The 17,856-nt window shown below is 37.9% G+C and overlaps 1 protein-coding gene across 1 annotated transcript in view; it reads left to right on the top strand.

Annotated features, from left to right (window-relative positions):
• YES1 (YES proto-oncogene 1, Src family tyrosine kinase) overlaps nt 1-17,856 on the top strand; it is a 49,958-nt gene that overhangs the window by 15,404 nt on the left and 16,698 nt on the right. Inside the window, exon 2 of the mRNA XM_063395798.1 lies at nt 17,211-17,483. Within this exon, the coding sequence (XP_063251868.1) occupies nt 17,219-17,483 (265 nt within the window). The 5' untranslated portion in view covers nt 17,211-17,218. The remainder of the gene's footprint in view (nt 1-17,210; nt 17,484-17,856) is intronic.

Genomic DNA, 17,856 nt, shown 5'->3' with positions numbered 1-17,856 from the left:
AACAGAACATGTTCAAGTTAATAAGGTGTGTAGAAGAAAAGTGAGCTCACAGACTGATGGGTGGCAGATGCAAAGGCAGACCCTAGCATTACACAGGAACCTGACATTGCTCAGCAACCAGACAACATTAAAATGGCAGCTGGAATTTCCAATAGATTGCTTCATCTGTTGTATTTGGAGGTGTGGAAGAACAAGCTTGCCTTCTCATCTAAAAAGATTATTTCAAAGCTGACTATTGCCACTAGAAATGGTTAGGAAAGAAACAGAGAATAATGGTTATGACTTCTAAGAAATTTATTCATCTTACGTAGTTTTGCCCTGTTTACACCTATCCCTGTCATTGCTGTAAAAAGAACATAGTTGAAGTTTTAAGAAAGAAAAAATCTGAAATATGGAACAATTTCTGTAAGAGGAGCAGCGTGAATTTGTTAAGGTAGAAAAGGTGAGCAAAAACTGGTGTGACAGCATCCTGTTAAGTGTTCAGCAACCAATGGGACAAAAATAGGGAGTGTTTATTCACTGTCTTTTTTTAGTGCATGCACACTAAGAGGTATCTAATGAAAATAGCAGCTGATGAATTGAAAACAGACAAAAGGGGGTGGTTCCCAGCAGAATGTGTAATTAAGCTATAGAATTTCTTGCCTCAGGAATTTAAGGAGTCTAAACATTACATCAGTGTAGAGGGAAACTGCTGTTTCATGGAAGAATCATCAAATACCTACCTATTCTTATTCAGGAAATCCTGCTTCTGCAAACTGTTGGGGGATCAAGGGATATTCTTGGGAAACATTGCTGTGTATTGATTGTATTGTTGCATGCTCCACTTTTGGCTGCTGTTAGTGAGAGGATATTTGAATGGATATGGACCTCTGGATCTTGCTTAGTAAAGCCATTATTTTGTTTCAAAGCCTGCCCCTTTTATATTTTTATTTCTCTGTTACTAGTTTTCCAGAATCCTTTCTCCAACAGTGGCATTCAAACTTTGGACCATATTGGGGTGCTAAGATATTTGAGGGGGGTTTTTGGGCCACTGGTTCCATACTCTTTATGAAACCTTGTGTGTGCCACCAAAATATAAAATCTGATCATGTTCAGATCAGGGGTAGGACTGCAGGTACGTGTCAGTCAATGGCTTAATTTCATAAGATGTTATCCTCTTACTGGTGCATAGAACATTTTGGTCATGTACTGGATGTTCTGAGGAAGAGGTGGTTTTGAGTGTGTATAGGTCGAACAAATGCATGGCCTGGGCTGACTATAAGCAGATGATTTCTCGTCTCCCTTCTGACTCCTTTGCAGTGATTTTTGTATTGCACTTCCTCTTCCAGACATGCTTATTGATAAAAATACACTTCTCCGTGTCTCTAATGACTTTTGAAATAACCAAGAGATCTCACTGCTTGTAAATTAAGAAGTAATGCTGTGTTGGATGGAAATATTCCATTTGAGAAGCTTCACACTATTCGGAACAAGAGACTGCTATTAAGTATAGCTGCCCTGTTCCTTTTGTGAAGGTGGTAGCTCTGCAAATAACAGATTTTAACTATTTGGTTCAATCATAATAGATTATTTTGATATAGTAGTATACTTTACTCTGTAACTGATTATTAAGTCCTTAGTTCCTGCTTTTTGTAGAAACATTTTTGAAGTTTAGGCTGAGGTTGAGGAATTAGTAGACTTCATAAAATACTTTCATCCAGTTACACATCATTTTCTGAAGATATGGACTTCCTGATAGCTTTCCTTATATAGTTGCCTTATTTTAAAATAATTATTTCATATTCAACAGATATCAAGATTTTTACAAAGATGTCAGGACAATGTGTAATTTTATTTGAAAGGTGTGTTTATTTTTCCAACAAACATCTATTTGTTGTGCAGGGGGGAAATAGTGGGTGCTAATACTTACATAGAACTTAAGCTAATTCCAGTTGCTAATTTGTGGCAGTGCTGCTTCTCACCCTGTTGAAGGGCAACTTTTCTAGCCTAATTTTTTTTTGAGTCAGTGGAAGGAGATGATCATTAGGCATGCCATGCCACTTAAACTTGTGCATTATCTGTCAGGAGACAGGTTGGTTAATGCCAGCCTTGGCTGCCTATACATGAGCTGGTTCTGTAGGCTCCCGTTATAGTCAGTGAAGAGAAATAAGCACTTTCGCTGCATGATTCATCTCACCCCCAGATGGATGTCTAAATTTGGTAGATGAATTCCACCTGAAGTCCATTACCAAATATAAATGTCATTAGTTTAAACTAGGGAATTATTTTTAAAGGACACTAGCTTGACTGGCACAGCAATTGAGTAGAATTATTTTGTGTTTCAGAGGTTTAAAATCAGTACTCTGTAGCCTGTTTCATATTTTGTGTTGTTTGGAGCTGCTCTGCCTTTACAGCAGGTTTGAAAGTTACAAGTCAGATATATTCACATTGCCTAATTTCTGAGTATCTAACTCTGCCAAGCTATCTGACTCTTCCTGACAACTGGTTTGATTGCTAGAGTAAGGGTTATGTGCCCTGCTCTTCTCATTATGCTAGTCCTTATTGTCAGAAACATCTCTTTCTGCTCGGAACTTTCTTCTAAATGTTAGGAATTGAAAAAAAAAAAAATCAGTGTCCTTAAAATCATTGCTCCTCTACAGCAGCCTATGTCTCTACAGTGGTTATACACAAAATCTGTGTGAGGTGATCCAGCCTTTAAATTTCAGGTACAAAAGGGAGGCAGTGCAAATACCATTTTTGTTTCTGTTTGTCCGGAACAGACACTTGGAATGACTGGTATCCTTTTAAAGTACTTTTCATGCTGTGCCATGCTCACACACACACAGCCCCCTCCCCCCGCCCCTTTTCATTTTTCCTGTTTATGCATCTTGATTCCTGACACAGATAAACTCATTTTCTTTTTCTTTCCTTTCCAAAACTCTGCTTCTTATGTCATGATTTGTGGCAACTTTTTCCTCATGATTACACTGATCAAGTCCTGCCACTAGATTCTATCGTACTGCTTGAATCAAAAATTATTCCAATCCCATTGCTATTGTGCCACTTTTATTTTTGTATACCATTTATTATACTTATGTCCAGTCATATGTCGAGGATGGTAGAGTTCTGTCATATCTGTTGGCTTTGGGGGTTTTTTGCTTGAAATGAGCATTTTTTGGTTCCTACATCAGCCTGAGCATTCTAAAAAAGTAGTCTAGGATTAAAAAATAAATCACAAGAACATCTTGTGGTTACGTATACAATAGAAAACTGTATTCTTTGAACATTTTACCCACCAGATACAACCATGGTGGGGAGAGTAGTTCTTCACTAGGAACTATGGGGAAATCAGTAGCTGGAAGCTTGGACCCAAAAGCTTATTGGGGTTCCTAACTGGGAGAACTGGATGTTGTACAGATACTGTATGGACTCCTTATGTGTACTGACAAGGATGTAAAGCAATTCTCAACTCTGTAAACAAAAACAGCAAAAGTCAGAAGTAATAGCTATGTCAAGCTATGGAAAGAGATGAAGGCAGGTAGAACACATCACCAGCTCTTAGCACTAGCAGAGAATTTATCAAGTAGAAATTACCAGGCACTTTTAGATAAAAATATCTTCCCTCGAAGAGGGGACATAAAAAAACCCATTAGTCTCTACCAGTTGGGAGTGGCTGGGTAATTCTCCCCATTCCTAGCCTGGCAGTTTAATGCTGGGTGTTGTATAAGCAGAAAATGCAAACCTGTCAGTTTGTGTGATAAGGAGCAATTGCTGAGCTCTCCATTTCATGTTGAATAGGACTTTGCTTCGGGACAATATCCCTTCTTCCTGTTGACTTACAGCCAGTGCTTGGTAGAATCTGCTTCCCTGTAGACAGTTCTAAAGGGGTCACTCCCTTCTGTGTATTTCTCCTTTCTTCTTACTATGTATTTGGGGTTTAGTGTTGTATTGTGCAGATCTTACTGTAGGCCAGTCACCAGTGAAATGTGCCACTCCTTTGGTGGCTGCAGGTACAGGTATTTACCTCTAATTCAGCTCAGGGTTATCCTGAGCTTAGTGCTCCTCTTTGTGAATAGCAGTAGATTCTGGTGAGCAGTCCACAGATTGCACTAAACAGCTGAACCTGTTTTTCAGCAGATTCATTTTGTGTTTAGTCCAAAAGACAGTGTTTAAAAATATGCAAAATTGATTCTTAAAGCTAACCTGTGGAATGATAGTATTGCATTGCTTCCTGCTGGAAAGATGACATTTAGAAGTATTAAGTTTATAAAGCTAGTAAGGACTTAAGGAATTTTGGAAGTTTAGGAGCTTAGCAAAGAAATCTCATTTCTGCTGGAGAGGGATGACATGTAACTTTCTCTCACATCTTCCTATTTCAACTTACAAGAAGAGAGAAATAAAAGTTTTTATATATCTGTAAACCATCAGTATAAGAAGAACCAAAACACTGAAATGAGTAAGAAAACTATGTAAAAGGACTTAAAATACATCTCCCCCACCTTCCAGGAGAGACACAGAACAATGACAAGACTTTTTACTTCTTGTTTTATAGTGACATGATAAATGACATTATTTTAAATGCTTGTATTTTTTATTTTGTTTTCAATAAATATTTGGGTTTATTGAAATTTTCAGAGACTGTCAAATGTGCAGCAAGGTGCTTTTACTTTAAGCTGTTTTAATCATGCTGCTTATTTTTGAAGATCAACTGTTCTGTCATTGAAATATCTCTATCAGGCAACATTAGTTGTCTTTGAATAGTGTAAATTTGTTGTTTCCTTGTTACTCATGACTGAAATCTTTCTGACCTTGGACCAAAATTTTAAAAACTCATGCAGGTTTCTGAGGAGTAAGTTGTTTGCTGTGCATGCTTCCACTAAATCCCTAACATCTTCCCCCCACCCTTCAATTTAACATTTAATTGAAATGGAAATTGTCCTTCCTTCTGGCAGGACTTGTGGAGTCAAAAGAATATCGTTAAAAGCCCTGCTTACTGGTTAGGAACAAGAAAATTTGTTACTAAACAGCAGTTACTTAGCCTGAAGAGGATTCTTGAACGTACATTGTGCACCCCTGAAAACAAGGTACCTGAGTGATTGAGAACACAAAATGGCCAAGGCTTTTACTTACCATTTAAAAGAGCATTGCCTGAACTGGTCAATAAAAAGTGAAGGGTATCTTTGTGCTGTGGTGTACCTTTTTGGAAATTAGTGATATTTACTTACACTAAATGTGTCAAAACTATTTCCTGTTGCTCTTTGATTATTAGTGCTTTGTTTCTCTTTTAAGGAAAACTTTCAAACCTCTAGTTGTTCCAGAATCTCTTATTACTATCTATTACTGTTTTATTCGGTATCCTGTACCACGGCTGAAGCTTACTAAAGTTATCTGTAGTGTTCACTTTGCTCATGTTCAGGAGTAGTGACTGGTGATGTGTGTTACATGTTGTTGGCCAGTTCACACTTGGAACATGCTAAATTAGAGGGAAGGGCCATTGACTAATATGGAAAACCTTTTAATAAGAGAAACAGAAAACTGATGTAATTTCTAAAATATCATTAGAAGACTTCAGCATTGTCTTTGAGCTGTATGGTGATAAACTTCCCCATCACAGGAAATACTAAGATGGCTTCCCTCTGTTTCACTCCGTCAAATAAGAACAACCTCAGGAAAAGTTGGTCATTGACATCTTTTGCAGAAATGCTTTTATGGACTGCATTTAAAGCCCTTTCAGTGATTTTACGTGGTAGAGTGAAAATCAGCAGAAGGTGAGTCAAAATGAAAGCAAACAGAGAATGTGAAACAAGCATCATTGCAGACTTGGTACACTTGGTACAAGATTCTCTAATTGCTAGTCTGGAGCTGGAAAGGGTTGAATGTTTTAATCCCTTAAACAAATGAAACAATATGAATGTAAGGGAAGGTAGTATCCTAGCTTTGGAAAGCAATGAATGAATTTTTTTTTTTTAGTAGCAAGTTAATGAAATCACTAGTGAAATGCCCACATTTGGAACAAAACTCTTCTGCTGGAGACAGAGGATACACCTACTTTGCAGGAACCAGCCCTTGTTTAGTGGCCATAACCTACAAATAAGCCAGTCCTGCTTACAAAGACAGTAAGAATGTGAGTGCTTTCCTGTGGTGATGTGCTTGCTGAGGTGCAGTAGCAATGTCTTTGTCCTGCAGAAGCAGATGAACTCAGAAGGTAGAATTGCTGCATGGCTGAGATCCATGCCCATTGCAAAACAAGTGCCAGATGCTTGCAGGGCAGATGATGAGCAAGACAATGGAGTATTGGAGATAATCATAAAAAAGGCTAGGTAGGGTAATGGTGAGACTCCTACTGTGTCCTAGTGTCTCTACTTTCAGATGAGTGATAGACTTTTGAATTTTTTTTTTCCAAATTTGTCTCACAGCTCCAGGGTTAGAGTTATCTGAATTATGATAACTGAGACTCATGCCTGTTTAATACAGAAAAATTATTATAGTACATTTAGCAAGAAGGACATGCACCATGCTTTCAGGATGTGGAAATTTCTGTTCAAGAAAAAGACCTAAGAATCATAAGGCTGCTGTCAAAATAAAGATCTCAACTGGTCCCAGGGAACCATGATTTTCCACAAGGTGAAGTGCAAGGTCCTGCTCCTGGATCGGGGAAATCCCCAGCAGCAGTACAAACTCCAGGCAGAATTAATTGAGAGCATCCTTGCAAAGAAGCATGTAGATACTGTGAATGAAAAATTGGGCGTGAGATGACCGTATCCTGGGCAGCATCAGAACAAGTGTGGCCAGTAGGTCAGGGGAGGTGCTTCTGCCCCTCTGCTCTACTCTGGTGAGACCCCATGTGGAGTGTTGCATCCAGCTCTGGGGCCTCAAAAAAAGAACAGTGTAGAAGTGTTGGACCACATCCAGAGGAGGCCACAAAGATACCAGAGGGCTGGGGCAACTCTCCTGTGAGGACAGGCTAAGAGAGTTTGGATTGTTCAGTCTGGAGAGGAAGTGGCTCCAGGAAGAGTTATTGTAGACTTTCAGTATGTAAATGGAGTGTGTTAGAAGCAGGGAGAGAGACTTTAACCAGAGCCTCTAGTGACACATCAAGGGGTAGCAGTTTTAAACTGAAAGACTTTAGCTTGGTATCAGATACAAATAAGAGGTATTTCAGGATGAGGGCAGTGAGACACTGTAACAAATTACTCAGAGTTGTTGTGGATGCCCCAGTCAGGTTCGCATGGAGCCCTGCACAACCTGAAAGATATCCCTGCTCAGGGTCGTGTGGGCTGGAGCTAGATGATCTTTGAAGATCTTTCCCAATCCAAACCATTCTGTCATTATATGAAATGACAGAAGGATTATATGATATGGCATGAAAGATGGATTAAGGAATGTCCCCTACCTTGAATACCATGTCTTTTCCTAGTGATCACTGGTATTGGGAGTTTTTGAAAAACCTGAGGGATCTTGGAGAAAATGAGGTGATTGAGTGACTGAAGAGCCACTTGATAGACTGGAGTCTAGTGGGACTGCATGAGTCTTATCAGAGGGAAGGTTTAAGCAAGCTGTGATCTTTCTCACACAGGAAACAGGAAGAGGGTGGTGGTAGGGCTCCAAGGCAAAGGTGTTTTCTGGATGTTTGCATTAAATTCAGATGGGATGTGAGGCATGTACTTTTAGTGGTTACTGTGTTCAAAATTTACGACTTGTCCACACTGTGGGTGAGCCTTCTGTAACAGTCATTTCAAATGAGTTTGAGCATGTGTGTACTTTCAAGACTGTAAAAGAAAAGATTTAGGGCAGCCCTATGGCCTCTATTGTGCAAGATGCCTGACAAGCTAATTAAGATAATTTCTCCTGGTCTTCTTGCCTATGAACACTATTATATCTATCAGTAGAGAAACAATAGAACAGCACTAATGATAGCTATTAGGATAATAATTCTTGTTTAGTTAAATTATCATCCAGCTCTTTCCTTTTCATAAGGGTGTTATTTAGCAAGTGTCATCTTGTTTGTTTGTTTGTTTCATTTTGAATTCCTTTACAGTTTAATTGTACTTTTCACTTTTTTATGTATAAAGGAAAAACACAAGCTATTGATTAATGAAGAACAGTGTACATGTGTTTGCAATTGTTTATACATACTTTCACTTGTTTTAGTCCAAAGGTTGATATTTTCCCCCTGTCTTCTTGAAATCCTGTTGTTCAGCAAAGAGCTAATTGTTGAAAGAGGTCTGAGTATATGGTCCTTGAATAAAGGACCTGCAACATTTTGCCAGTAATTGGACTTAAACACTTTAATTACTGATTTTTCTAACATGGTAATCATGCCAAGTGTATTGGGATAAAACAGCACTGAGAATAAAGGAGAATTTGCTTTCAGCTTAGATTGATGTTTGGCGAAGAATAGATGGGAAATTCATGTCTACAAAGCAGGAATGGCAAATGTAAAGTACACTGTATCAAACACAGTAAATAAACAATGTCTTAAGTTCCATGAGATTTCTTATCAGTGACTGTGCTGTAATTTGAGTGGATATAACATTACAGGGTCTTTCCTTGATTTATCTCTTGAAGTTGCTGCAACTGTTCCTTTCCTTTCTATTTCTAAGTTGACTAATGAAGTTGCAAGGGGATTCTTGCTGATACTGAATTCCTGTGTCATCTTAAAGTATGCCCAGCTGACAAGATGAAAATGATTCATAAGAATTTCAATATCTCTGAGTTTCTGGGAGCTTGCAAATGTTGTAGTCCATTTTTCATATGTAGTTCATAGTTGAACATTGAAAGAAATTGCTTCTTAAATTCTTTTCAGAACAAAAGTGCAATTTGTTCTTCTGCCATGTAAGTTTTATGTTGCTTTTTCTGTAAGGCGCAAAGGATGCAAAGATGTCCCTTGAGAAAGTGTTTTGCATGCTTTATGCTGTGAGACCCAGAAAGAAATGTTAGTTTACTTTAGTAAACAAAATTTAGAAGTGGCTTTTAAAATAACTTTTCGATACTTTTTTTTAATATACTTAAATAGATGTCTGAAAACTGGTTGTATGAAAATGGTCTATGATACCAGGCATAGGTTTGTTGTTTTCCAAATAAAATTCAATGAAAACAAAATATTTCTATTTATAAATTGATTCCTATATCCTGTCTAAAATATCCTGGATATCTTTGACAGGGTATGACATGCCTTAGAATTTGAAGCAATCTTTTAGTGAGGCTTCTTAAACATACCAAACTTTTAGCTTATAAGATACTTGTAATTATTTGTAAGTTAATAAAATAGCCATTACACAATTAGAAAAAAAAAGGCAGAATTTTCTTTTTTTGCATTTATTTATTGACTATGTTAAATGTTTATTAACTATACTTAAATGTTTAAGACAATAGAGCGGCAGTAATACTATCTAGACAATATATTGGTTGTTTTGTCTGTGGTATCATCTGTTGTCAGAGGAAAAGTCTTTGTGTGTGGTAAGGGCTTGAAATTCTGTGGCTAGACAGTGTAACTCTAAATTTTAAAAATGGTCTCATGTATATGTATTCTATATTTTATCACATAAAACTGCTTTTGCAATTGTTATTGTAGTTAATCTCTCCCTTGAGATCTTGACTGCTAGAATAAAGAAAATTAATCCACCACTGTTAAGTATTTTGCATTGTCTGCCTTTTTACCCTTTCTGAAAGTGAAAAATGTGTTGACTTCACTCAAAATCCAGTACACATCCTTAAAACAAACTTTCTTTATGTAGAAGCTCTATTTGGCAATTGATGGGGTTTAAAAAATTAATTTTAACTATTTGAGTTTGCCATACTTGCTCTGCTTTGGAAGTTAGAAACACTCCCTCTGGATGTCAGTCAGGTACTCCCAGCTAGGCTCTGTGCCTGCTGCAGGTGGGTTTGGAGTGTTAGGTATTTTTTTGTTTGCTTGTGTTTTTTTCCCAGTAAAGAACTTCTTTCTTTTATGTTTTCCATTGTCTTGCACACAAGGTAGGCAGCTTCCAGCTGAAGTGGAGATTGCTCCTGTGAGCAGCTGGAAGACAAGGAGGCTGATGGTGGGAATGTGCTTTTTCAGATGCTTGAGCCGTTTAGATGAGGCAGCCTTGTGCCGGTGTATCAGACTAAAAGGCCACTCAAGTTGCATTTGCAAGATCTTAGGCCTGGCCTTGGCTGTGATACTCATCCCCTATGGGTTTTCCTAATCCTTGTCCAGAGTGGAATGTTTCTCATGTTTAGGTCAATGTCATTGTAGTCATAACTAATTCTATTTTCTTGGATAAGTTTATTCTGACTTAAACCAGTAAACATAAAACAATTGAAGTGAAGACATACTAGAATGGAAATCCTGTGCCAATGTTGCATCAACATAAGTACATTAGTTTAAATTCATAAACTGGGACATACCTGTTGGAGATTTCTTCGGGTAGCTGAGTCCTTAGTCTTTGAGTGGAATTTCTGAGCTACAGGTTGGTGGAGGTCAGAGCAGTCTGCACTCATCCTGCTTGTCTCATGTTCCAAGGCAACTCCTGCTAATGGCTCTTTATAAAAAGAGCCTCATTTTTTGTCACAGTCCAGATCCATGGTTAAGGTAGAAGTCCTGGTTAGAGGTGAAGGCCACTATTGAAGACAGAATAATAAACTAGATCTTCTTTAACTAAAAGCATGTTCAAAATTACTGTAGGCTTGCTTTCTTCTACCCCTAGTCTGTCATTCTTTGCCATTTCCTAGTCTGATTGGAAGAGCCACCTTTTCTTGCATATAACATCTGGTCAAAGAAAACCTACTCCCCTAGATAGTGAAACTCTCAACTATAAATACGCACAAATTTATGAGCATGTATGTTTTGCAGAGCCAGCCTCATAGCATCCATGACATGGTCATTGTCTCCAGTATGCTCTTGGAGCCTTTGCCTGTCTCTAAAGTGAAAGACACTTTAGAGGTACAAAAATCTGTACCTCTACAGATTTAGCTGTCCAGGTATAGAGTGAGTGGGAGGATATCCTACATGTTTGGCCCAGATAAACGGAGGAGTGTAACTGAGATGAAAAACAGTGTTCACATCTCTCCTAACTTTGCCTCGCTGATAACCCCTAATTCTACTTTTGTTTTTAGAACTTTTTGTTGCCGTAGTCAATTTTTCTTTCAACTTTGCAACCTAGCATCCAATAGGACCTTGCAGTTGGATTGCTAGGGCCTGTTGTGTGGTGGTATGAGGGTTGTACCACCTGCTGGGGCAGTTCCATCTCCTACCTGTTAGTTCCAACAAGGACAATAGGTGTTTCTTCGGTAGTGGAGCCTTTGTCTGGGACAATCTAAATTGGAGAACTGTAAATCCTTACACTCCTGCATAGGTACAATGTTCAAAGTCTGATGCATCTGGGCAAATTTCCCATGTGTAAGTCATTCAAACCTCAGTGGAAACAAACTTCCATTCAATTTTTTCCATTCCAAAAAAAAAGTCAGGAAATCAGGGAAGGACATGAAGGATTGAAGGCCTTGTTATTTTAGCAATTTCTGCTTATTCTTGTTTTTCAGGTAGCATTTTGGAATCTGGTATTCCTTCAGAGTACAGTTGTTGTGGTCTTGTAAGCCAGTTAACTGGTTTCTCCAGTAGAAGGATCAGTATCAATCATTAATTTAAAACAAATTCAAAATTCTGAATCCTTTTACAAAATTCTGAGATTTGTAAAAAACACCATCCACAATAGAAATATGTAATATTTCCAATATCTTTTAACTTTAAAATGCGAAGTGTCCACCTAAAAAACATTTTTATACTCACTGTTTTTTCTCTATACAAAATCCTGTTTGTTACAATGCGTTTGCTAGCTGTACCTTTATTAGAAAACAATCTGGGGTTTGTTCTGCTGCTGTGAAATCAAAATCATTACCACAGCGACATATTTAATATGTTTGTATAGTCATGATCAAAGAAGGACTAGGTCTGTACAACCATTAGGATTCAAAAGTTCAGGTTGCCTTGGTAATAAAGAGAATGGTTTAAAATATCTATTTTAGTGTATGGGCAAGCTGAGGTCTAATAGTAGGGGTTTATAGTTATTTTTTGGTGTAGAACTACACAAAGATGTGTGCTAAACCTTGAGAGTCAAGTAACATAAATGCTTGCTTCAGTGGGGATTTTTTGAAAGCTTCTTCCTTTACCTTCATGTTTTACTCCTTATTATATTGTTAATTGCAAGGTCATGTCAGTGGCACTTTAAATGCATAGTAATGCAGACTCTCTAAGGCCTCATTACACTAATGTTGCAGCTAATTATAAAACTGAATACAGTGGAACATCTTTCTTTGAAATGTCATGGGTTGTTCATGGTAAAATAAGCAAACCCTGCAATTTATGACAGCTCTTAAAAGATAAATTATATCCCATGATAAAAACCACATGATTTTAAAAAATTGCCTGTACTCTGCAAAGAACACAGGGCAGTTTTTTAGTTTACTGTCCTTTATAAACAAGGTAGGTTGTTTTGTAGACAAGAAAGCCCACTCTTGTTTTCGTATCAAAGCGGTGACCTGTTAAAGATGGACTGAATTAGCAGGATGATATAGTATTGGCTGAAAACTTGTTAGCCTTTTTGCTAGGGGTTTTCATGTTTTTTCAGTCTGTGTCACATCTAATAAATGATTTTTCAATACCACCAGCTGAAACCAGCTGTTTGGCACATGCTCTGTGCTGCTTGCCCAGTGTACAAAAAGCCAGTATAGGCTCTGTGTCTCCGGTGACGTGTGGAATCAGCTCTACACTTGTTTGAGCAAACAGACAGCTGCCAGCTAATGGATCCATTAGCAAACTTCCCACAGAATATCCTGTCTTTATCACCGCATGAAATTTTAAAAACTTTAAATCATTACTTTCGATGAAAGTTAAGAAGACCTTTTTGGAAGACCTTTTTGGAAGTCATTTGTTTCACAGAAGTGAAGGCATGTCTTTTCTTGACAGAAACAATTTATTTTTTTATGCTAATACTGAGAAATGAAGCTGCAGTAGCAGTGGAAATCTTCATCTTTTTATTAGCTACTAATAAAATTAACCTCAAATTAAATTATTTTTCTGTCTTAGGAGTTACTTTTTAGTTGGAGGATTTTTTGTATGTTTTAGGTGGGAAAAGATTTGCAGTCTTGCTTTATCCTTCTGGAAGGAGACTTTATGTGCTTGTTCTTCTAACTTGACTTACTCTTCGTAGTGAAAAATCACTTCTGTGCTCTTTTTTAGCTGTATGAACAATTTCAGAAATCAAAAGTAATGAAATCAAAATGTTGCAAACTGCCCTTCCCTTAGTGATTTTCCTTTGAAATCACCTCTTTCACTGAAAACTTTATCTAATCTTCCTTCATGCCAGTGGACTTTCCTTGAAGCAGTCCTGACAATCCTGTGTCCCAAGGAAAGAAGGAGTAACTTCTGTAACTACCAGCTGGAAGGAGCAAAGACACATTGGATAAATCAGTGGTTTCCTTGTGACACCCACCTTTCTGGGCTGGATGGACAAGGCTGCAGACACCCTGAGGGAATTTGTCAGTATGCTAAGATACAATGGCTTTAGAAACAAAAAACTTGTTTTTCTTGGTAGCTCATCCTTAAAGGAAAGCAGAAAAAAGCCAACACAAAGACTTTACTCGCCACACTTTTAAATTGTTGAATAAAACTTTCCTCGTGATCTGGCACTCTGTTATAAAAAGGGAGTTGGGAAGATAAGAGAGCAGCCCTGACTTTCTTGGAGCTCTCATCTTATCGGAGTGTTTATTAAGTGTCTTCTTCATTGTCTGAGATGTTTGTAGAGTATTGAATGACAATTAATTATTACCCTTTATATGACTTCTCCAAAAAGTGCAAATCCAGTGAGATGCTAAAATCTCTTTTGATTTCTGCTTCCTGGAGTACTCTCATTCTTCTGTTGATTTCTGTGAGCATGCTATTAAGCTTCAACTGTCCTTAGCAGTGATCCTTTTAGCTTCTGTTTCTACTTGAAAACATTTTAACATAGGTTTGTTTTCAACTAGAAGGCAGAAGAAGACAGCTGGGCTTCTAGGCCATGCCTTTCTGAACATGGTTTCCTGACAGACCTCCAGCAAGCTGACTGCCACCCCCTCCCACCCAAAGCACGTGGGCACAGTGCTCAGAATCAATAGGTGAACGTTTGTTTCAAAGAAAGAACAAGATGCTGAAGTTACTCAAGTAGATTGCCTCAGACACCGATCTGGTGTGAAATAATGATCTAACTAGTGGGAAGTCTGTGGCTTGTGAATAAGGTACCTTGGGCCAGCATTTCTTTAAATAGATGGACTTCTGCAGTGCAAACAGGAATTTCCATCTGAATCTATTTCTAAGGAGTTCGGTGTGTCAAAAAGAGAGCTGTTAGCTTTTTATGACAAAAATGCATTCCTTAATATGTTCTTGCTGGCCAGGCAAGGGTTGATATAAATAGTTGTGGTTATTTCAGTTACATACATTTTTGATAACAAATGCAGTACCAGAATAATCAAATCCAACATTGCACACCAGCTGCTTAGGGATTTTTTGTTCTTTATCCAGTAATTTATTAAAAGACTAAACAGTACTAAGTTGTTGAGGGGTCCCCCCCCGCAGGATAGGCAGTCAGGGTTTTTTTTACTACTCGATCTTGGTTTATGTCATCTTCCCTCCCGTCATGGCTCTAATTCCTCCTCACAAATGCAGTTCACACCTGTAGTTTTTGCTTTCAAAAGCTAAGGAGTTTGCTTGCTCAACTTTGTTTTGTGGGTATGCAATTATAAAAGTAGTTTACGTTTTTGTCTGCTTATTTCTGAATGTCCTTTTCTTTGAAGTGCTGATTGAATCTCTGCTGTTAATCTCTTTAACCCCTGAAAGAAGATTACCTTAACAGTGAAGTGCCTAGGGAGGGGAGAAGCAAAGGAGAGGCTGATTCTATTTTTCTAGAATGAATTCAGATCTTCAGTAAGGGCTTTCCTTTGTGTCACTCAAGCATACCAAAGTACGGGTGATAGTAGTTACCAGCCATTTGATCAAATCAGCAATTCCTTGGGCAGAATCCAGCAGTTTTGGTAAATTGTTTACTATCTATTTTTTTATTACTTTTATTTATTTATTTATTTAATCTTGAGGTCTTATCAGCCTGCTAGAAGTCAGGCAAATGCCAGGAGGAAGGAAAAATATTTGTGATGGACATTTGGACAGATGTCTGTGTACTTCCCTTTTAATCTACTTGATTAACATCAGTAGTGTGCTGGACTTTTGAATTGTGTGCTCAACTTCTAGCCAAAGGCAAGGAATCAGTGCTACTAGAAAAGACATTTTTGTAAAGGTGATTGGGTATTTATTCAATGCTAACAGAAAACATGTATTCAAATTTTGTAAAAATAGTCAAGTAGGCCTCAGAGGAAGACAAGAATGCACAATAGGCAGCCACATGGCCAAAAGAAAGTATTTTGGATTAGTGTCTATTTGCAGTGGCAGAGAAATTAAAAGGATGTGATTCTGGGTGTTTGACTTCTATTGTGACTTAATAGCTGACTCTTCTACTGTAGACAGTAAGGTGGTTTTTTGTGAAGTATTTAGGCACATTGCATTCCTATGCACATATTTCAGCCTTGTTCTGTTAACATTTGTTCATAGTTAATAAGTTAGCAATAGTAGTGTGAGAAGTAAAAATAATTGAAAAGGTGTGCTTTGTGATGATTCACTATTCTGTGAAAAACCTTAAATGTGATTTGTAAAAGGCCAGTTATTTGACTTTGCTGTTGCTGCTTGTTTCTGCATCAGTGATTGTATTACACTGCAGTCTTAGGAGATGAAATGACAGGGTGAATATACTTAATCTTTTTGAGCATTAAATTTTATAGGGTGTTTCGCTGTATGTGGACCTTGTTCTTACCAGGAATTCTAATTTGTGGTTCTTGACAAAATTACAGTATCTTTATTATTGTAACAGTTAGTCATACAGAGGGTATTATTTTCTCTCAGGGTGACTATATTAAGGCAGTATTTGTTTAGTAAAATTTACTTTGTTCTGTATTTCTATGTTTGATAGTTAACAAGGTAAGAAGGAATTGAGAAGGAAAAAAAGAATTAGACACACATTGGGAAATACTGTGTTTCCCTAATTGTTAGTTAGAGCCCATGAAATTGTTGTTGTACTTATCAAAATGTGTGGGTTTCATGCTTTCAGACTCCTGCTGTATATTTTTTTAATTGATTCATTAAAGAATGTGGAGCAGTTGATTTCCTGTGTCTGTAGAGGTTTTACTTTTGAGGTTAGAGTAGATTTTTAAACCCCCTCCTGCGAATAACGCAGGAATTTTAATGCCAGACTAGTGCTGCATCTAATAGACACTGCTGTTTTCTTCCTGATTTGTTGCCCAGCTGGGGTAAGCCAGGAAAAGCCTGCTGCCAGTTGTCACCACCTGATAAATGGCAGGTGGTGACTTCTTAAGGCTCAGTCGGTGTTAATTGCTGGCGACAGGTCTCCTCTCTGATTCCTTCAGCAGCAGGTAATAGGTGCCCCATGGTAAACAGCTCTGGCACTGCCTGCCTGTAGTGGGAGCTGGTGGCAGTCCTGGGCCATCAGGGATAGAAATTGTCACCTGTCCAGGCACAGTTCAATTTCTAATTCCCTTAGGATATTGTAGTTACTCCTGGGTTTTTTTGCAGTGTTGGTTACTCTAGAGCTTAACCCTATCCTGTGGCGGTGAATATCTGAGGTTTGTTTGTGAGGTGTATTTGGGGGGCTGGCAATGGATGGAAACTTCTTTGTCTTTAAAGATGTCACCAGTTGGGCAAGACTTCATTGCACAGATGCTTAAAAGAGAAAGCAGGAATGCCCCAGTCGTTTTCTTTGTATAATTGCTTTGGATTTGCTTCATGTAAATTAGTATTTGTCACATCTGTTCTCCCTCCACCCTGCAGAAGACTGCAGTGTCTTTTCTTCATCTGATGCCTGATTTCCCCTTTTTTTCTTTGTTACCATTTACAGCCCATCAAGTAACCAGAATGAAGAATAATCTAAATGTGCTGTTATTGTGTTAAGTTGTAAGGGAAAATAATTAAGGTTTCCCTGGTCTTGTAATTGTTTAGATTTTATTCCAGAGCACTTTTTAATCAGAGTTTACTCTCTGCATGCAGTTTAACAGTAATAAATTAGCATTTGGGTTAACTTTTTGGGAATGTTCTGTGTTATCTGTCAAAAGACACAACATGAAGTTGGACTCTTTCTTTTTACCTCTCATTCTCACAGAAGCAGCCATGGGGTGCATTAAAAGCAAAGAAGGTAAAGGCCCAGCCATGAAATACAGAACTGAAAATGCTCCAGAACCTGTTATTTCCCATGTTAGTCATTATGGATCAGATTCCAGCCAAGCAACGCAGTCGCCGTCAATAAAGGGATCAGCAGTTAATTTTAATAGTCATTCCATGACTCCTTTCGGAGGGCCTTCAGGAATGACACCCTTTGGAGGAGCATCATCTTCATTTTCAGCTGTGCCAAGTACATATCCTAGTACTTTAACAGGTGAGTGTTACATAAAATAATGGTATTATTAGTTATTATTGTAGCTGCTTGACAGTCATAGTCAAAAAAATACTATGACACCTTGCCACAGAGAAATAAATTACAATTTTAAAATAAATTGCTTTTTAGAGATTCCTGATTTTCAGTATCTTTACTGCTCAAATGAATAATTCAGCCTGTATTCACTAGTGATTGGGGCATGAAATTTGGGTGTTTAGGCTCTTATTTTTGTGGAGACAATTAGGGTCACAGCAGAGAGAAATTTAAGACTTACTAAAGACAATAATGGGAATAGTTGATAAAATTACATTAGAAGTTTTAAGCAGTTGAAAGGATGCATATGGGATAATGGCTTTAACATTGGAGAGATGTA

Source organism: Prinia subflava, chromosome 1 (genome assembly GCF_021018805.1).
Source record: "Prinia subflava isolate CZ2003 ecotype Zambia chromosome 1, Cam_Psub_1.2, whole genome shotgun sequence".
Classification (NCBI taxonomy): domain Eukaryota; kingdom Metazoa; phylum Chordata; class Aves; order Passeriformes; family Cisticolidae; genus Prinia; species Prinia subflava.
Note: the sequence above shows the minus strand (reverse complement) of the source record. Positions and strands in the feature narration are given on the sequence as shown.